Source organism: Amblyomma americanum, chromosome 2, assembly GCF_052857255.1.
Source record: "Amblyomma americanum isolate KBUSLIRL-KWMA chromosome 2, ASM5285725v1, whole genome shotgun sequence".
Lineage (NCBI taxonomy): Eukaryota > Metazoa > Arthropoda > Arachnida > Ixodida > Ixodidae > Amblyomma > Amblyomma americanum.
The window spans coordinates 143,739,566-143,760,979 of record NC_135498.1 but is presented as its reverse complement, the minus strand read 5'-3'; the positions used below and the strand labels follow the sequence as shown (position 1 = coordinate 143,760,979).

Genomic DNA, 21,414 nt, shown 5'->3' with positions numbered 1-21,414 from the left:
GTTCCCAGCAGTTTGCTTAGAACAAAACTGTTCCATGATCCCTTATTTCTAGTGCGTTCAGCCTTTCTCTGCGTACTTATTTCCAAGCGGAACACACACCTGCCTTCGATGCTGTAGTAATATGTGGCCAGCAAGATACATACCATGATTCTTGCCGACAAAAATTCTGCTACCTGACCTAGTAAAGGCCACCCTGTAAGAATAGGGAGTATAGTCCGTGTGCGCTATATGACAAGCTGACTGCCTTGGGGTGACTAGCCTGGATCATTTTGTATTTCGCCGACCCTTGCAGTTCCGGACGTAATAGTACCTGCCTGTTCTCAATTTTAGGCGCCCACCAAAACTTTCCAGAGAACGAAACCACGAAAAAAGCCTACGTCACTTGCTGGCTTCAAGCACAACCGGCTATTGAGCGGTGCATTATGCGTGTTGCGCCGAGGAATCGAAATTTCAGCATTCAGTTTGTGCCTGCTGCCTTTGATAAGAAATAAAACGAAGTACAAAACTCTAAAAATGCTTTCTTATAATTTTTTCTCGCAAACACTAGCACTCTCCCGTCCGTACGGTACGCGACAAATACAACGCACGAAAAGGAACAGCCCGAGGTACTTTCGAGGTCAGCCTACGTACGAGACGAATGAGGTCCCTGGGTTCCTTGAGAGGCTGCGTTTAATCTACACTAGACGCTATCGAGGATGTAGCCCTCGTCACACTGCAGGTCTCTCCTACATGAAGGGGTCAGCCCCTGCTAGTACAAGTTTCGTCACTGCTGTGTATGAACTGAAGAAAAGGGGCCAGAGGTTTGACCTGTTCGGTAAAGAGGGTGCGCTCCTCCGAGAACCTGAAGCTGATACGTCAGAAGATGAAGCGGCACACCACGCGAACAAGAGTTTTATTAAAGGGAATGCGGGAATCGCGCAACAAGTAGAACAAGTTGTACAATTTGCTACTTATGCCAGGTTCGACAGTAATGCCAACAAAGTTAAAGAACAAAATACTGACCAGAGTGCGCAAAACGAATAAACTGTGGAGGAAAAAATGTTCCTTTGTAATGATAGAACAAAGCATTAAGTGCCTCTATGGTACAAAAGCATCTGGCGCCTGGTGAGCAAAAAGTGGCATTCGGAAAATATTGGGAGAGAGGGTGTCCTCTCATCGATCCTGCCTCTTTTTCGCAAACAACGCAAGATAAGTCAGCAAGATCATTGTTTTGAATTCCTCTAATATTCACTGAATCCGAACAGCCCATGCAGTTCAATCTTTACAGCTTTCACATCGATCCAACGCAAGGCAGTTTTATTACCGTAAATGGCGGCGCCTGTTAAATATATGTTATGAAGTTTTTCACTAAAGCAAACAACGAAAAATAATACTTTGCTGGAATAACACTTCTTATACAAAAATATCCACTGATCCTCTCCTCACGTTAATGTAGTCCGTGCCCCAAAACTACGTAATATAAGCCCCTATATGTCTGTGGCTCCAACTTATTATACAGTGTTTATATTATCCAATATTTAAATACAATATTTTCCCGAGTGCTGAGACGGTTAGTGGCAGATGAAAGCCGGTATGTCACCAAAGTCACCGCAGGCACATGCACACAAATCTCGCAGCGCTCACACCAAACCCCTAGACTCAGTCGCGCAGCGACGACCCGGTCTGGCTTTCCTCCTTGGCTATCGCCGGCGCGTAGGTGTCCGCGAAGTCATTGAGCGGGAATTGGCGTGCCGCCTTAGCATGCGCCAGTTCGTGCGTGCCTCCAGTCGTCCGGTGCTCATGAGCTGCGCCGGCGCGCACCCTCGGGTCGTCGCTGAACAAGCTCGGAATCCTGTCCAGCGCCATAAGCTTCGTCTCGGGGAGCAGACGCACGAGCACCGCCAGAGAGAGGCCCGTCGAGACGCCGGCCAACACAAAGTAGAGCACTTGACTGGAGCTCGCGCGCAGGGACCAGCGGAAGGCGAAGAACAGTGTGTGGCCCACAGCGTACGTGAGCCCAGCCAGGAGACCATGGCGTCGGGGTGGCAGGATCTCTGTGCACACGAGGTACCCGACGGGGCCCAGGCCGAGGGAGTAGGCAACCACGGAGCAGAGCGCGGCGCACATGACTGCACGCTCGTAGATGGCGTTCTCAGCCAGCGTATCGGCGACCGTGGTGCGCCAGACCAGATAGGCGCTGACCAGCAGGATTCCGGTGAGCAGCAGCGAAGAGGCGAACACCAGGAAACGTCGGCCCACAGCGTCCGTGAGAAAGATGATGCCCGGCATGATGCAGATCTGGAAGATGATCACGACCATGTCCTTGCGACCGTAGAAGATGTCCTTGTCGGCCACGAGCTGTATGTCTTGGTACTTTAGCATCTGCGGTAGGCGATTAGAGAGGCCGAAATGCTCGACATGGTATTTTTCCAGAAAGCAATATTTCGTTTGATTGGATTTCTGCTGTTTGTGTCGGCATTCGACGGAGGCGACCCCTTTCATGTTTACTTTAAATTCAAAAGTCTGGCTATGCATTACATGCCGCTTTTGTGAAAGTGGAAGGTTCACTTATGAATACAAGAAGTGAACTAGAAGGGGAAACCGCTAAACGGCATTTTGAAAAATCTCACAAGTTAACACTTGCTCTATATTAATCTTTACCCTGTTTACAGCCATTATCATCATTTTTTCTCATGCCGAGTTCGCACTCGTTCTTTTTTGTCAACGTTCATGAAGGGTATAGACCAGAATAGGATACTCTCGCACCTGGACCGGTTGGCGCGTAATCTCCAATCCGGGTATCAGGCGCCATATTCCACCGGGCTGCCAAAAGCTACGAAGTGCCTCTACGCCAGACGAAAAGAAGCAGCTAGGTTGTAAAACGCTGCGTTCAATTTTCACAACGTGTGTCGAGAGCTCTGCTGCTGCGGAGTGTTCAGCCTGCATTGTTTCCCATCAAGCGAAAAAAATGCCGACCTGCGTCACGAACGAATTATGAGGCTAGTACGAAAGCACGAGCAAGTACTGCGTTTAAACCGTCGACTTCAATGCGCGGCCGTCGCAATACATTTAGCAATCAGTGACCGTGTTATGGGAATGTGCAGGTATGTTCAGGGTATTCGCGATGGGGTGACTCTGTGTTTCGCTGAGCGAAGCGTGAACATCTTTGTGGGCTGGGAATACTGTTTCCTTGCTGCAAGCAGCTCTGCCGCTCTCCTTCCGTCGGATGCTGCGTGCGCCGCAGCGGTACCGCACTCTACGTATGGTGACGGCTGGTCGGGGACATAGGCTCGTGCTTAACTCGAACCCATGGCGGCTGATGACTATATCCTCAGTAGTAACCACAACACCGACCGAGTTACACCCTGCGCAAATGCTGCTGCTAGGCTACACAAGATGAGCGTATGCAGCCCGCAGCCACAGCGTTGGATTTCTGTGTTTACACATTATCAGCATCTACCTACGTATATGTGGTCGTTGAACAACGCGATGGCTCGCAGTATGAGCGGTAAAAGCCAATGAATTCGAGTGAGACGATCAGCCACGAGCCCATTTTGGTCGTTAGAACTGCCTCGCTTGCGTTTGTACTTCGAATTATATATGTAAGTAGCACTTTGTCAGGGTTCCCCGAATTATAGAAAACCCTAGATACGTAACATCGCGGCTGCGAACGTTCGTAATTCGTGGCTCGCAACAAGTGCCAGTCACGAAGGGCCCGAGATAGTAGCTCGAAAAAGTCATATCACACCTGCTGTCTGTGCTGGTATTCCCGCAATATCGAACAAAGGGCAAGCATGCTGCTTTTAAAAATTCTCGCTGCAATTCTAAAGCTGCCTCGTCGTTTCGCGGAGTTTCGTGGCCTTCTAACAAGACGCGGTTTGTGAATATCGCTTGCGAACTCCTTCCACTGGAAGGAGGCATTTGCCCCGGAGATGGACAAGGGGCCTGCAGAAGCTATCTCCAGTGGCCACCATGGTTTGGCTGACTGTCACAGGATAATGAACTCGATCACTGCAAACCATGTTTTTAATTGTCATGCAGCGTTTACTGAGTGCTGTTCGGCTGCTGTTCCTGCATGCTCCCCGTGTCGTGTTGCCTCGTGTGGCCGCCCGGAAGTTGTGTCTACTCCAGATGGCGCCACAGAGCTTTCAAAATGGCGGCGTCCAAACTGCTTTCGTGTTCTGGTGAATATTATCGAGAACAAAAAACATTACCAATGTGCCGGACATTTCGGCCTGCTTTTTGAACTTTATAGGGCGAATACGGACACCCGAGGGAGTAGAGGAACTAAGGACACAAACCCTATCTTTCCTCATACTTTATTTGGCTCCAACATGATTTTTTAAGTGTGTACGAGTAATTTTGTTAGTCCGTTCAATCTTTTGATTAAAAAGCAAGTTCAGTGAAATAAAGTATAGTGTAAGTCAACGCTTGTATCTTCATTATTCTCCTCGCCGCCATTCCATATTCTTTTTTTCTTTTTTACGCTAGGAACGCTCATAAGACATAACCATCGTCGAACTCTCACACTGCTATCTCTTTTCTCGCTCCTTCCTAATGCAACGTACGTTGCACCAGCTTGTAAAAGTACCGCAACGGGATACTACTGCTGGTGGGCTCATCACTCGCTCAAGCCACTCATACTCGTAAGCCCCTCACGAGCCACTCGTAACAGGGATACAAGCTTTTTTTTTTGCAACCGACTGCACAATGGTGGACAGTACCACAAAGTAAAACATTTCTAATGCTGCGAAAAAAACGCAAAAGTCTTCGATGTATAGTTGCTACGGGCAGTGCCCACTCTTTCGCAATGCAGTGAGTATCTTGGCTACAATTTCTATGAGCAAATTCGCGTCATCAGAATAACCACTCCTCGAGCATTCTGTTAACGTCTTCGTCATGAACGTATTCTTTTATACGTCTTTGTCATAAATCTGTTATTATATTCTTAATCTTTCCTACAGATACTCTGAAACAGTGTGTCATGCCGAGTGAGACACGGGTTAAATGAAGTAACAAAAAGCTGATTACACTTAGGAATGTAGCTTCTATTCTGTTTTTCTCCTCGCATTCCGCAAATCATAAGCGCACACGTCCCTCATAGCCCGAGTCGCTTTGGGACGTTAAATCCCAGAAACCATAAGCGCATCATGTCATATATATGTACCCATATCCTTGAGAGAGAAAGACAGAAATACATTTTATTAATATCCTCTGCTTAAGAGTGTGGTTCTTTTAATTCCAGGAGTCCAAGGGTGGTTGCTGCCCGCCAGGCTCTCTTCACCAGCTGAAGCTGGGCTGAAGCTCCCAGCTGGCCAGTACCGCCTCCCACTACTACAGGCTCCTCCTGTTTTCCTCAGAGTCTGAGTTTGCTGCACATTCCCAGACTGCGTGGTAGAGGTTCGAGACGTCTACGCATTGTGGCCATAACCTATCCTAATTTTCTTACCAAAGTGCATGGCATCTTGCTAAGTTTCGGTAGGTGCCGGCCTGAAGGCCCCTGCCAGCTACTGCCTGTGCCTTGTTGAGTGTTTTTTCGGGCGGCGAACTATTTTCAAATCGACACGGGACACTAAATACATTTTGCTTGTAGTGTGCAGCGTTGTTCCCGGCTCCATAAGAAAACCACATACCCCAGCACACCCGGTGGGCGCACGCTGATCAGAATTCGACGGCTACATGATCGGATGTCGGCGCTGTGCCTTCTCGGCTTGCCTGCAGCTCCGCTCCCTCCTGGCTGTGAACGAGTCCTCTTAATAAATTTGTGGACCCCAGGCACCTTCGGCTTGTGTCTGGGATTTGCTTTCCGCAAACTGGTGACTCCAGACTACAAGCTGCCCGGTGTTGCGTTGCAAGACACTGCTGGCCTGTGGGCCCGCGAGCTTCGGAAACTATTGATGCCGCGAACGCTCCGGCCTACCCTCGGCGCCGCAGGGTGCCGGCCTCGTCGCAGGCACGGGGCTCATGTCCGGCCGAAGACGCACCCCTCTCGGACTTGCCATGTTTATGAGGGTTTCGAAGCTCGGCTGCTCACCACTCCTCTCGCGTCGGTACTCTGGTTGTTCTGGATTCGACCACCAAGGACGCTGCCTTCATAGAACCCGCAGCTTGGTCACGTGACGACGCCGTTCCAAAACGCGACCGTCTGCGGACAAGTAGAGTCTTCCTCCAGCAGCGGAAGAGAGCAGCTGTTCGAGGAACCACTCTGTATCTTCCAAGGACCTGGAGCCCTCTTTTCTTCTTTTGGGTCAAAATCTCTAAACAAAGACCCAGTTCCTAACCTTCACCGAGTCCGCAGCCTGTACCTCGCAACACCGGCCTGTTTCCGGCCTTAGCCTGTGTCAGCCTACGCCGACCACTGCACGGAGCTCGAGATCACGGTTGCCTTCGACGCCTGCCAAAGATCCTGTAAGCAATGGCAACAGCTTCCTCCTCGGTCTCATCGCTTGTGTCGCCCCCGCCCCGCCGCCGCCCCGCATGAGCACGTCTCCGAGCTCCAGCTGCTCGAATTCTGGCCCTCGGACTCGGAACTCTGGTTCCAGACCATCGAGAACAAGTTTCGCCTATGCGGCATCAGGTCCCAGAGGGACATGTACGATCATGTCATTGGTGCTCCCCCTCCTGTCACTGCTGCGGTCGTCCGCGACATTCTGCTCTCCCCGGCCGCTGATCGTCCTGACGTACGATCGGCCGCTGATGTACGAGCGGCACTCATTTTGCGCACTTCTCAATCGGAGCAGCGTCCAAAACGTGCTTGAGACGGAAGATCTCGGCGCCCGCAAACCCACCGAGCTCCTGCACCGTGTGCTGCACCTGGCTGTTAACCATGTCTGTCTGTGGACGCATCGCTGCTGCGGGAACTGTTCCTGCGATGCATTTCCTGAGCATGTGCGCGCAATCCTCAGTGCGTCGACGGCAGACATCGCCTCACTGGCCCAAATGGCCGAGCAGATCATGGACGTCTTGCATGCGGTTCAGTGTTCCTCGGATCCAATCTCATCGTCTCGATCAGCCACCGGCGTCCGCTTAAACTGTCTACTCGCCTCCATCGCTGCGCTCAGCCACGAGATCGGCACGCTGCCTTCCGACAATACTGCCCTGCAAGCACATCGCGCTGGCGCCTCATTCCAGTCTCGACACTATGAGGCACTCCGCAGGGAAGATCGTTCCTACTGGTCTCGTCGCAGATGCTCGTCCCACGCGCGCTGTTTCCCGAACTCGCCATTGCTCGCAACCCTGCACCTTCTCAAGCAATCACCGTGCTTGGGATGTGCCTCTGTCAACGACCCCGGACGACCTCTTCATGGCCAGCACAGCAGCATGCCAGGAGTCTTCCACTGCTCCGACTTCCCTGCGTTTCCGATCCCTCTGTGAGCCGCAGGTAACGGCTCCACCAACTGGGACCACAACTCCGGCACCTGTTCCATCACTCCTGCCCCCTGTTTTCTCACCATCCCACGCCTTCTCACAGGCGCCTTCGTATTCTGCCACTCCCACTGTTGAAAAGCCGCACGACCCGCCTACCACTGATTCGAGCCCCTGCGCCGATCGAAGCGCACGTACCTACTCCGTCTCCCTCACCACCCGGTCGACATTTTCACACTTCCTTTGAGCCGACACCCGGCTCCCTTCCACCCGTACCGCATGTCCTGGCCTGACAAAACGGTGCGGCTTCAGCAGCCTCCTTTGTCCTTGCCAAAATGACCATGCCGCTCGCAGTCGCCATTACTGGTCCCCGCCTGGCATGTTTGACAGTATCGGAAACGTGCACTGCAGTCTCCCCGTCTGGGCCACACATTCCTGATCGCTGTCTTCCGGACACCTACCACATTCCCCGGCCGACCCACTACAGGCTGCATTCGCCGTGCTATTGTCGCACCGGCATGTCACCTGTCTACAGCACCCTTTCAGATGCTCTTTGTAGCCGCTAAGGGTCTTGTGCCCCTTGCCACTCACACTCGGACACACGGCATTCAGTGCCTCCGCCTTCGACTTCATCGCCTCTTCCTCGGCCAACACGATTCAGCATTGGCCGACCGCCCGAAGCCTGAGGTTTTTACCGGCAGCTCCACCAGGCCCCGTTTTCGCGTTGCCAACGGACTTTTCCTAACGTCCCCGTTCCACCCTGCGTACCGCCTCGCTCTCCCACTACTATATCGCCCGTCTCCCTCATGACTTCCTCGCTAGAGGGGGGGGGGGTCTGTAGTGCGCAGTGTTGTACCCGGCTCCAGAAGTGGTTTGTCGCCAAACAGAAAGCCAGGCTCGGCGAAGGCCAGCTAATGATAAACCTCAATGTGTTGTTTCTCTCTCCTTTAAGGCATGTGCTCTTAAGCATGTCTTCCTCCTAAAAATGGTTTCTTGTGGCGTTTTGCGTTGAGCAACACGGCGTAAACACAAGCACAAAGGATGTGATGAGAGTAGGGTAAACAGGTAGGACAAAAGGGTGATACGAATGCATGCTACGTGTTTGAGTCTCGACTCTCCTCCCGCTTGTGCTATACTGTTTCATGTCACCTCACAACTTCTTCGCACTGATGCGCAAGCTAAAGCATGCGCCAGAAATGAAGGGGCTAGTTCTCAAAGGACATCCTCAAAGTCGCGATAAGCCAAACGTGCATGACGCAGCAAATCGACGGCAAACGGTGTAGCGCTCCGCCGCGCAAACTGCATAGTAAGGCTTCAGCCCCTGCTGGCAGGACTTGCTATTTTCCTGCAGTTTGTTGCTAATAAGTCATAAGATATAGAGCCTAGCACCCAGCGCTCGTGGTCACACTCTAGAAAGGCGATCGGCAAGTCCACTTACGCCCATCGGACCGCCCATCATGCGCAGCCAGTAGACGAATAAGGTGCACACTACAGCCCGCAGCGGCGTGTGCGAGCGCTGAACGCGTATCGCCATCAGCGCGCACTCGTCACCGGTGAGCGCGATGCCCAGCAGCTCGTAGGCGCGCTGGGCGTCAGTGGTGCGGTCCACCTGCAGTACGGGGAAAAGTGGACGGAAAGCATTAGTAACACAGAGAGTGCTAGGACACACGTTTAACGGCATCCTTCTTATCCAGGTTCAGTCTTTGCTACGGAGGTAGTGAAGGCGGGAGTTTTGGGCATGAAGGATACCAAATACTAAATGCTGCAGCGTTTACGCAGCAAACTCTTCACAAGGTCACCAATGCAGCATGAAGCACACAACGCAGACAAGACTGTGGAAGCGCTGAGGCGAAGGTGTCATTAATAGATTTTATGAAAGGGACGTATACGCGATATTTTATAACCAGTTCAAGCATGAGATAAGCTACTACAAGACACCGTCAGAACTGTACGATTTGAGTTCAGAGTAGTCGGGAAATGTTAGGTAAATTGCCAGGTACATTCAGTGTAAGCCATATATACATGGCTGTACAAATTTATCATTCATACTCGAGTACTAATTCTACTGAAGTTTACTACATTATGAGACTCAAACTGTTTAGCAGAAAAAATTTCACCTTAACTAGTTGTGCGATTAGTGCTACTTGACATCCAGTGAACATGAGTTTGCTAGTACTCCAAGAAATTTATAAGAAGAAACGCCTTTTTTTTGTAACAGCGAAGAAAAACTTGCCAGCAGATTAAACGATGAGCAAGAGACTAACGAGGGATCGAACTCCAGCTTATCAGCACATGAAAATCGCGCGAGAGGGCCACGACTGCAGTAGTACTCGATTTTTTGATGAGCAGAATGGCGTCTAAGCCCATCGCCACTGTCCGTCGCGAAGCGGATTGACTCTAGCACGAGAAATACTCTTCGTAGAAGCAAAGCGAGCGAAAGCTGAGAAAGTCCATAAGCGTGCATACAACGCGCCTCCCGCGTGTCAAATCTGAGATGGAAGAGTTGTTTTGTCAAGTACAGGTTATTTCGGTTCGTTTGTTGATGTGCACACATCGGTGACACTTACAGAAAGTGTGGATGGCAGTCAATTTACCGTCGTCGCTTCTCGGCAGTGACAAATAAGCAAGGTGAGCTACGGATGTTTATATTCGTTTTCAACAGGCCGTAATGTAAAGGCAGCAAATTGGACCGCACTATGCGCAAAAAAATCTAAGATATAACATCGATTTGTATTTGTGAAGTACAGGGCATAAAGTATATATAGGGTTCAGGATTTTTTTGTCAAAAACATGATTTAGAGCGCTGTGCGTTTGCTGTAATGTCAAAACCATATGTCAGCAAAATATAGATTCAATTTATTTCTGTCGAAACAAACAACGGAGGAGGTTCGAACAAAAAGCGAAGGAAGTTCACTTGAGTCCTGTAGTGCTCACCCTCCCTTCCTGCTGTTGAGTTCGGCGAATTTGAACATGGGGAAGATTCCCTGAAAACCACAGCGAAGGTGAATGAGCCCTCTGGAAGAAACGAGGCTGCAGGAATTTCGGAAGCAGCGACGACAATGGTGTTCGAACATCCCACGTGTTCGAACATCCCATCGGGTCGTCGCACGGAGTTTTGTCCAGTCACTGCTGGAGTTGAACAATTGCCGAGAGCTGCGCCTTCGACAGAGGTTTCACGTTCCGGTCATCAGACGACGAAGTACAAGATCTTTCAACCCCTGCTGGGCGACAGCCCGCATTCCTGTGTCACGCAGGCGCCTTCCTGTTCCACATGGACGCGGTCCGGACCCACGTGCGCGCCCACCTGGAGGCAGTGTGGAAGACAACGTGACCGGGTCCTGTTCCCTTTCCATCGACCGAGCTGTGAGAGAACATCAGGACCGCCCTGCCGTGGGTGGTACCATCAGTGCCATCGTTTGATTGGACATCATTCTTCGAACTGTATTCCCCAGCAGGGGATCTGGTGAATACGAAGAGTATTTAACGAGCTGCTGGTTTGGTACCAGAAGAGAGCCCCCCTCTTGAGAGATACCCTTTGCTGGGAGAGACACCCGACCGCTATGAAGCTCCCCTTACTGAGAGGCACTCTCAGCTGCTTTTACTTGTACATTATGTAAATATTCTTTGTATAAAGTTTGCCAAGTTTTCTTCCTCCGTTCGTCCTCGTCTCTTCTCCGGCCCAGTCACGCTACCTGAATACCAACAACTGAATGGCAGCTGTGGGACGCCCGCGTGAAGATACTGGCTCCAAAGGACCTCGGCAGCTACGGGACTGATGGGCGTCAGCTATACCTTGGCAGGGTGAGTGCCCAATGTTTTCCGTTCATTTCGTAAGACCGCACTAGCACAGGCAGATGCTAGGTGCGGATTCCTGTTGTCTGGGAAATTGATTTAGAGAAACTGTTCTGTTCACTACAAACTAGGGCTTTTGTTTCAGTGGGCTTGCTAACTCATGGTGGAACTCACGATGGAGAAGTTGAATGGCAGGAGCTGCTCGAAATTTGACAGGAACTGGGGATTTCGCTACATTCTGCGAAAAGAAACAAGAAATTCTCGAGGTTATGAAGAAGGAGGAGGTGACTGTTGAGGAGGTTGGCGAGGGTTGGGAAACGATTATTAGACGCAATGAAGAGCAGAAAAGACGGGAGTTGTGCGAGCAGAAAGAAAAAGAAGAGCTTCAGTTGGCTCAAGAAAGACGGGTGTCGTTCGAGCAGAAAGAAAAAGAAGAGCTTTGGTTGGCTCAAGAAAGACGGGAGGTCCGTGAGGCAGAGGAAAAAGCGAGAGAACATGCGCAAAAAATGAAGGAGCTCGAAATCGCGTCGAAAGGAGAGAATATGGCGCGTCTTAGCCCTGTACGTTCGGTACAGGAGCAAGGGAGGCATAGATTGCAAGATCTTGTCTCACCATACCGCGTGGGAGGCGATTTGCACTCTTTGGTAAATTTGGAACGTGCATGCGGGAAGGTGCACATCGACAAGAGCGCTTGGTCCGAGAAGTTCCTCTCCTTTCATGCGAGGCGGCCGAAGTGGTGGCTCGTCTCTCACAGGAAGAGTGGGACGACTACGAGAAGGTAAAGAGCGCACTGCTTAGAAAGTACCGGCTTTCTGCTGAAGCCCTTAGGCAGCAACTCAGGCAGGCAAAGAAAGGCGGAGAGTCGCATACCGACTTCGCGTACCGGCTTAAAGTAAACATAAACGAGAGGCTTAATACCGCTGAGGTTCACGGAAGTCATGACAAGGTACTGGAGTGCATCGCACTAGAGCAGTACTATAGCGCGAATCGAGAAGATCTAAGGATATGGCTGCAAGATAGGCTAACAGATATAGACCTGGACAAAGTGGCACAGCTCGCAGACTAGTATTAAGTTCGCCGAAACCTAGAAAGCGAAGCAGGGTATTATAACATGTTAGGAAAGGGAGAAACCTATTTAAAGAGAATCCGCGACCGAAGGGTGCCACCAGCACGCCGGGATCACCGAACAGAGGATAAGGGATCAAAAGGAGAAGGTGGCGAAAAGAAGATTGAGTCACCCAAATCAACCGATTCGCCGAAACAGCAGGCACCAGCAGCTCGCGCGTTTTAAGTGCGGAAGGCCTTTGTCTGCTATAATTGCAGCAAGAAGGGTCACATCTCATTGAACTGCAAACAGCAAAAGATGGCGTTCGCGTGCATGCGAGAGTCGGAGGAAAACCTTAAATTGCTAGAGCCATACATGCGAGACGTGGTGATAAATGGCAAGAAATTCAGAGCACTGCGGGATTCAGCGGCTACCATGGATGTTGCTCACCCGTCCTCTGTTTCCTCCACGGACTACTACGGCGAATGCGGCTGGATTAAGCAGGTCGCCGAAGGACAGGGTGCATGCTTGCTTATAGCGAAGGTGACCCTAGAGGGGACTTTTGGCAGGCTAGACACAGAAGCGGCAGGTAGCGCAAACTTGCCGACACGCTTGCCCTACCTGTTTTTGAACAAATCCGAGCAGCTGCTGAAAGAGAAAGGTCTCTCTTTCACCTCGGGCTTTGCTTGCATGGCGCTAACACGTTCTCGAGCGCGAAAGTTCGCAACGAAACTCGACTGCGCACCGATAAATGAGCAGGTACTAAACCATTCTCCCGACCAGCCGGGGGATTCTTGCAGGAAACCTGATCCGTCTAAACCGCATGAGCATGACCATGAAGGTGTTCCCGAATCAGCGGTAGCTCATGAAATCCAAAGAACTGCCGATTCCGTAGAGATTGGGGCAACAGGAACCAACGCGAAGGATTCTACATTAACACCTGCTTCGACTTGTTGGGAGGAGTTGACTAAGGTTGATAGGAAAGCACTCGTTGCAGAGCAGAAAAGCGACCCATCGTTAAGAGCTGTAAGCAATAATGTGTGTGAGGGAGTCGCCAGAAAGAGCATCAGTTTTCATGAAAAATCAGGCCATCAGTACCGGAAAAACTGCGACTCAAAGCGACGCGCATATGAGCAACTCCTGGTGCCTGAGAAGTACCGGCGGCAGCTTCTAGAGCTCGCACAATGAAATGCATGGGAGGGCCACCTGGGCATAAAGAAAACAAAGGCTAGATTAGCCCTCGAATATTACTGGCCTGGCTGCTGGAAAGAAGTGGAACAGCTTGTTAGTTCTTGCGACACCTGCCAGCGGGTCGGCAAGTCGACGGATAAGTGGAAAGCGCCCATGACACTAGTTCTCATCATTACAGAGCCCTTTCGGCGTCTTGTAATGGATACTCTCGGCCCGCTGCCGGCGTCCAACTTGGGTTGTCGCTACATTCTGACCTCACTGTGCGTGGCAACCAAATTTCCCGAGGCCATTCCCTTTAAGGAGCTAAGTTCCGCATGTGTCGTAGACGCCCTTTTGTCAATTTTCTCTCGCGTGGTGTTCCCTGCAGAGATAGTGATAACGGGAGCGTGTTCACAAGCTGCTTGACAACAACGTTCTTTAAACGGTGTGTGATTAAAATAATCCGCAGTTCCATTCACCACCCTCAGTCAAATCCAGTCGAGCGCATGCACTCAGTGCTAAAGCGGATACTTAAGTCTGTGTTTTGAGCATAAGAGAGATTGGAATGCTGCATTCCAGCAGCACATGAGATCCGTCCCCCACGAAAGCACAGGATTTGGCCCCGTGAACTAGTCTACGGGTGTGACTTGAGGACCCCGTTGCACATGCTGAGGGAGTCATGGGAGGGTTACGGAGAGGATCGCTGTGTAGTAGAATACGTTCGAATGCTACTGGAAAGACTTGCGAAAACCTGATACCTCGTGGAAGCAAATGTCAGAGCAGCGCAGTCACTGTCTAAAGAGTACTACGGCAAATCTGCACGCAAGCGCACCTTTCAATCTCGCGACCAGGTGATGTTGCAGCGTCCGCCAAATAGGAACAAGCATGAAGTGCAATGAGAAGGGCCAGCTAAGGTGCTGTCCAAGCTTTCGGACACCAACTACGAGGTAAAATTTAAGAACAAACTCAATCGGATAATGCACCGTAATTAGATGAAGCGTTATGTGCAGCGTCAGGCCATGGTTAACATGGCGCTGAACATGCCAGAGGAAGAAATGTCAGGCATCCCTTATGTCCGACATGAGGACGAGCAAGCAGCGAATGAGCTGCTAAAATCGACAGAGAGCCACGTTTGACGGAAAGTCAACGAGGAGACATGGAAAATGTCGTCCGCGACCTCGGGGCGGTGTTTTCAAACAAGTCAGGAAAAACAACCCTCATCGAACATGACATTCAGCTGTCCAGCGAACAGCAGATCAGGAGCAAACCGTACCGTGTCTCTCCAAGACAAAAGGAAATCATTGAGACGGAGATCCGCCATATGTGTGAACTTGGCGTCATAGTGTCCTGCGAAAGTGACTATACGTCACCAATCATTATTGTAGAGGTTCCAGGCAAGGATCCGAGACCTTGCGTGGACTACCGGAGACTGAATTCAATCACAGTGGACCAGACTTACCCCATTCCGAAAATCGAGGAGAGGGGTGAAACAGTCGCTAAATCAGAATATATATCCACACTGTATTTAGTTCGTGGTTACTGGCAGGTGCCACTCACTGATCGCGCCAGCAGGTACGCAGCATTCGTGTCCCCAGCAGGCACGTTTCGCCCAGTAATGTTGTTCATAATCAGGTAACGTACCTAGAAGTACGTTTTCCTTCTTTCGGTCAAGGATAAGTAAAAGCGAGTGGTATAACGTACCTTGACTCTGAGGTATTGGGGCGGGCAAAATTGAACGCCACGTCGGCCAAAACCAGTCGCATATTCCCGTACCGCGTGCCCTCTAAGCACCAACCTGATTTCATTTAGCGATTTTTTCCCTTCCAAGTGCACCTCAAGCGGGAGCACACGCCTTGGACAGGTGCCATGTCTAAACTGCTCATCGGGAGATACCATATGTTCATTCAGGCAAAACACTTCATCTCTTCAAGTTTTAGTTGGTTTTTAGCTAAGTGCAGTTTTGGCCCTGAGTTTTGGTCTGGCGGGATGAGTGCGTTCTGAAGGCGCTTGCTTTTGTCAGGTGTGGCTTGGCGCCTGTGATCCCTTTTGGATACCATTGCAGACAATTTCCCAGAACGGCCATCTGACGAGGGGAAGCGATGCCGAGCTACGGCACTGAAGGTAATCCGAAGACTCCCAGAGAGCATCTGGTTTCTGGCACGCCCAGTCAGCCGAGCTACGTGCGAGCAGTTCATCTTCTGGGCGCAATATCTGGCGGCGGGGGTGCTGTTGTGCTCGCGCTCCCTTCCTGCTGTTGAGTTCGGCGAATTTGGAGATGGGGGAGGATTGCCTGAAAACCACCGCGAAGGTGAATGAGCCCTCTGGAAGAAACGTGGCTGCAGGAATCACGGGAGCAGAGACGACAATGGCGTCCCCACGTGTTCGAACATGTCATCGGGTCGTCGAACGGAGTGTTGTCCTCTTCAGTCACGCTGGGGTTGAACAATTGCCCGAGAGCTGTGCCTTCGTCAGAGGTTCCACGTTCCGGTCATCAGACGACGAAGTACAAGATCTTTCAACCCCTGCTGGGAGACAGCCCGCATTCCTGTGACACGCAGGCGCCTTCCTGTTCCACATGGGCGCAGTCCGTACCCACGTGCGCGCCCACCTGGAGGCCATGTGGACGACAGAGTGACTAGGTCCTGTTCCCTTTCCATCGACCGAGCTGCGAGAGAACATCAGGACCGCCCTTCCGTGGGGGGTACCATCAGTGCCATCGTTTGATTGGACATCATTCTCCGAACTGTATTCACCAGCTAGGGATCTGGGGAATACGAAGACTAACGAGCTGCTGGTTTGGTGCCAGAAGAGAGCCCCCCTCTTGAGAGATACCCTTTGCTGGGAGAGACTCCCGACCACTAAGGAGCTCCCTTTACTTAGAGGCACTCTCAGCTGCCCTTACTTGTACATTATGTAAATAGTCTTTGTATAAAGTTTGCCAAGTTTTCTTCCTCCGATCGTCCTCTTCTCTTCTCGGGCCCAGTCACGCTACCTGAATCCCAACACTGCGTTCTAGCCCCCTTTTTTAATGGCATACAGAAACGACAGGTTTGTATTTCAAGAAAACACGCACACAGCGTACACAACAGCAGAAGAAAATAGCACAAAGTGAAGCAATTGGAAATAACGCTTTAAATTCCTCATGCAGAATTTATACAATTCTATGCTAAGTAATGCAAATGTAAAGTACAGAGCGAAGAATTATTTCTTAATCAACAGCAGTCACCATGCTTTGCTCTAAACAGCAATACGTTTGAGAAAATCTTGAGTGGCAAAGCCAAGAAATTTGTGTGCTTCCGATATAAGGCTTTCATTTCCTGTTCCGAACTCCTTGTTAGGATGGTTTGGTCATATCCACGCTAGGTTCCGAAAGCAAAGGTCGTTGGCTGGAATCCTTGGTATATCCAGGAGTTTTCTTTGCTTCATTTACTTCGATTGGTGCTGTCGGAAATTCTCCTGGTCTAAATTACACGGAAATTCACGCTTGGTTTGCATTTATTTCCCTTAAACGTCTGCTCCCTGGGACCAACTGTTGCACCTCATTCCTAGGGGACGAGCATTTAGACCATTTTCCGTTAGTCCCGAAACGAAGTGGTGGTTGTAGTAAATCAGTTAGTCCCAAAAAGACTAACCGCTCACCCACTTTTATTCACCTTTCTGATAGAGCGCTACCAATGGCTTGCGCTGGATTTCGTGGCGACTGTTGTAAAATTATTTCGAGGTACTGCGGCAACCAATTTCAACACCACCTTTGTGAGCGCCTGAGCGACGGCGAGCTTACGAGCCACTGGCGAGATCATGTGGCGCGCGGACGTCAAAGTGAAGAAGGCTTCACTTTTCGCTTCGCCTCACGTCTTGCTAGCCCTTTCATTTCTGTCGAATACATTTTTCTGTTGAAGTATTAAACTGAGGCCTCATGAAAGATAACATGTTAGTTTTCCAACCATTTCCATGAGCTCATAATTTAAAAGTGTGGAAAATTTCGCCCCAAGCTTCTTAACTGATTTTAGTACCACAATCGAAATGCCGATTGTCACGACTATTCAGATTATTACGAAAACACTTTTTGTTTCAGATATCCACATTAGACTTGAAACTGTGAAAAAAAATGATGTTATTAGTGGCCAATTCTGTCTACACAAAAAAATACCGGCTGACGTGCTACCTCGCTAGCTGTTCTGCGAAATATTATTCGCATCATTCACTATATGGCGTAAAAAGCCATCTTATACGGCAAGAATGATCTTAAATTCACCTCAGACAGTGAAACCGCTTCAAGGTGCAGCACACACTGAAGCTAAACTGCGAGTTCTCTGAGAACATAATACTGTACACAGCGCCTGAAAGCGTTAACATGCTTCGCTGCAAAATGGCGGACGCATAAATTTCATGTCAATGCGCACCAATAAACCTATCCAGCATCTTCAGACAGGACAACTCTACTGAAAAGTTCCGTGTGAGCCGCGCATGAGGATACAAAGTCCGTTTGATATGTAAAATAAAAGAAAAATCATACGCTTTTTTGGTGTCTTGGGTGTGCTCTACATATTGCATAGTAGCCGCCTAATCTCAATAGGATATGTATGAATTCCTACAATTTTGTGTATATTGTCCATATAGTCCATACAGACTTCATATGTTATATTCTCTTTCCGTATGGGGCATACGGACAAGATTTGAAACGGTGAAACTCGTCACATGCTGCGCTCCTCCAGATGAGTGCACAGAGGCTCGTGCGCATCGGAGGCCGCACCTGGAGCAGCCAGCGGGGTGACTCGACGAGCCAGCCCATGACCGAGACGAAGAGCACGTAGGGTGCGAGCGAGAGCACGGCCAGCCACTGCCAGGGTAGCCGCTGGGGGAAGGCTCCGGCGGCGAGTCGGCCCAGCAGGTAGAAGCAGTGATGAATGCCCACCACGACGCCTCGGTCGTCGTCGGGCGCGACCTCCGAGAGGTAGACGTGCGAGCTGAGGCTGCCTACGGCGAAGAATACACCCTGCACTGCCTGGAACACGCAGATCAGGAAGCCCGGCCCCGTAGGCAGCGGCGGAAGCAGCGTCGACACCACCGTCGCCAAGGTGCCTGCACGCCGCCACAGAGTAAAATAATACTGCTGTCACAGGGGCACTTTCGATCGCAATCCAGTCGATTGAAATCGAACTCGATGCAGATCCGGCGTTGCTACACGGCGAATTCAATCGCGATCGACCGCAATCCTGCTCGACTGCATGGAGCACGATCGAGGCGTCGCTGCGAGCTTCGTTCCCAGACTATACGATAACTGACAGAAAATATTCGAGCTAAAACAAAAGAGTACTGAAATAGTTGTCAATGAAAAAACGTACAATTCTAAAACAGCATTCTTTTATTTGCGAGCCTCGTTTTGCAAAACGGTGTTCATACTCTCGACACCGCATACCCGGCATGCCCATTTTGCCAGTGGTAAACAAACGCCAATCCGGCTCGCACGTGCGTTGGCCGCCGAGTGTTTTTGCTGCTGTTCGCAATGGAATCCCCTGCTGGTGCTTCGCGTCCTCGGAAGCTATGGTCGGAAGAGGAGACTTCCGTGCTGATTGACCTGTGGGAGGACCGCCTGGACGATTTAAGGCGCCATAAACGCAACAGCGGCGTCTACAATGGCATTGCGGAGGCAATGGGCGCGGCTGGTTTTCAGCGCTCTGCTGTAGAGCTTCGCCATAAAATGCGCAACCTGACACGCACATACCGGTAAGTGCCATGCCTCTGTTTAATAATCAAGCGATATACGTCAACGCCCGCATCCTTCATTGTACAATTGCGGCTAGAAATAACAAGCATGTTTCGGTGTTCCGCAACTCCACATGTAGTACATAAAGGCTCCTGCCGTTCATACGCGAGCGCACCAGACATCTGACAGCCTATGTATCATGTGGCACCTAATTTTCGCTAAATGAGGCGCGAAAGCAGTTTCATCACCGATGCTTGCTCCGTATGATTATGGGCACGATTTTCGCTGTCAGTGCTGGGCCTCAGTGGTTCTGTGTACAAGTAAGCACTTTTGTCTCGGCGAGTGGATTTATTTTGCATTAAATGAACTACACTTGCACAAAGAAAGGTGGAAGAAAAAAGACGTGGCGACAGGACAGAGTTTTGTGTAGCACATGTTTGCATGGCGAGGTGTAGGATACCCCTAACCTCCGACTGTTCTTATGCAGCGTCAATGGGTGTCACGGCAAAGCTAGCGAAAAAGCCACGTTGGTACAGTTTGTCGAGCCCAGTTGACGTCCACCCGATAACCATATTTACTGTGTACAGACATAAAGGAACAAAAAATTGCGGGATGCGGGTTCACGGAAAAAATGGTGTTTGTGCATAGTGCACAAAATTCGAGTGGACACACCTTCTTCATCCTACCAAACGAATGCAAGCTCATTAGCTAGCGAGGCAACGCAGAATTCGACTCTTATCCGCGAATCTGCATTATGAAACATTTTTCCCAGTTTTTAACAAGAGCTAATGTCGGGCTATTTGGTGATCATCTACAGACGCCAAGTTATAATGTGCTAAAACCACAATACAAACCCCTGTGCTATGTGCTCTCTTTTGTGTTGTGGTTTTAGCATGGTTTTTCTCAGCTGTACGCACGGAAGCCTGGTCTCATTATGCCGGCCTCAGCTTTCAAACACTTATTTTGCAGCTGTTTTCTGTAGTGCGGTATGTGTCATACAAAACATTCAATTTGTGCAGGCACTCTCTCAAGACCGGAAAGACGACCGGTTCCGCTGCCATCAGCTGGCCGCATTTTGAGCGCCTTCATTCTTTTCTTAGGTATTTACCGGTAAATGATCCTACGCTCGCCCAGGAGTCAAGCTGTGGTGGCCAGAGTTCTGTAGAACATGTAACTTGCATTTCGTTGTACAGACATCTAGCAAAGGGTGGAACAATGATTTTGTTGTCTCATATTGTTCTGCTTTATAAAAATCTATTTTGCATTGGCTGTCATATCCTACAAAACGTGCAGGATATTCTCCGTATAAACTGAAGTACATTTCGTGGTTAACCACGCCTCTAAAATCAAGTGAAATAAATTGCCTCGTACAAGCTATAATTACCTGCATAAATCAAAAAGCTACTTTTTATTTGTGCACCTCATTGGACAAATGGTGCATGGCACCAATAGTACCAGCAGCCGCACTGCCACGCCTGCAAGTGATGCCTTTGAAGCCTCAGCGGAAATCAGCAGGCCACAGAACCTCGACAGCAGCACTTCGGAGAGGAATGAAAATACTCCGCCACCACAACAACCGTCTCCTCAGCAGCAGCAACCATTGCGCAAGAGGAAGCGTGCCACATGTGCGACAGAATTCCAGGAAGCTCTGCTCACAGAGCAGAGGCTGCTGAAAGAGAGCTTGGAGGCTTCTCATGCTACAGAGGTGGTATTGCGAGAGCTGCAGTACAAGCTGCAGGAGAAGATGGTCAATGTCATGACTAAATTCTTTGAGACACCCTAAATAAATTATTTCAGCCATTACGCCCGTGTTGCGATTTTACCAGTGTGTATGGATTCAGTCCTACACTGATACAGTCTAAACTGAATGTTACAAGAACACCACACCAAAAAGAAAGTACAGGAATGACACATATGTTCGTACGAAGAGAGAGAGGATACAAAGCTTTAATTCAGAATTGTAGTCACATAGAACGCGTGGAAAAGAACGTACTGCAGAGCACATTAACTTTTAGAACTGGATGGTATGTTGTGTAGCCTTGAAAAAATAAGAGAACCAAGAACATTGAAAACAGTTAACTACACTGAATGTCTGAGCCTGTTCGAAGTGTTACTTGGAACAAATATCGGCATCCTTAATATGACATTTGTCCAGTATTACAAAAGCCCCAAAACAAAGCCGTGGCCCTGCAATCTGTTGGTTTCTGGATTGCGTTGGGATTACGAGCAATGAGACAACCGATAGACGTACTGCGTGAGCATACAACAAATCAAGAAGTGAAATGTTTCCTCTGAAGATTGCATATAGTGAGAGTAAGCTGAAAAAAAAGTGTATCTCTGATGAACAGTTAACTCC

The 21,414-nt window shown here is 49.9% G+C and overlaps 1 protein-coding gene across 1 annotated transcript in view; it reads right to left on the bottom strand.

Moving 5' to 3' along the window:
* Positions 1-1,420: 1,420 nt before the first annotated feature.
* The window catches only part of LOC144119141 (uncharacterized), a 38,873-nt gene continuing 18,879 nt past the window's right edge, over positions 1,421-21,414 (bottom strand). The window contains exons 3-5 of the mRNA XM_077651840.1: positions 18,105-18,433; positions 8,783-8,953; positions 1,421-2,361 (exon numbers count right to left, since the gene is read on the bottom strand). Coding sequence (XP_077507966.1) covers positions 1,639-2,361; positions 8,783-8,953; positions 18,105-18,433 — 1,223 coding nt within the window. The 3' untranslated portion in view covers positions 1,421-1,638. The remainder of the gene's footprint in view (positions 2,362-8,782; positions 8,954-18,104; positions 18,434-21,414) is intronic.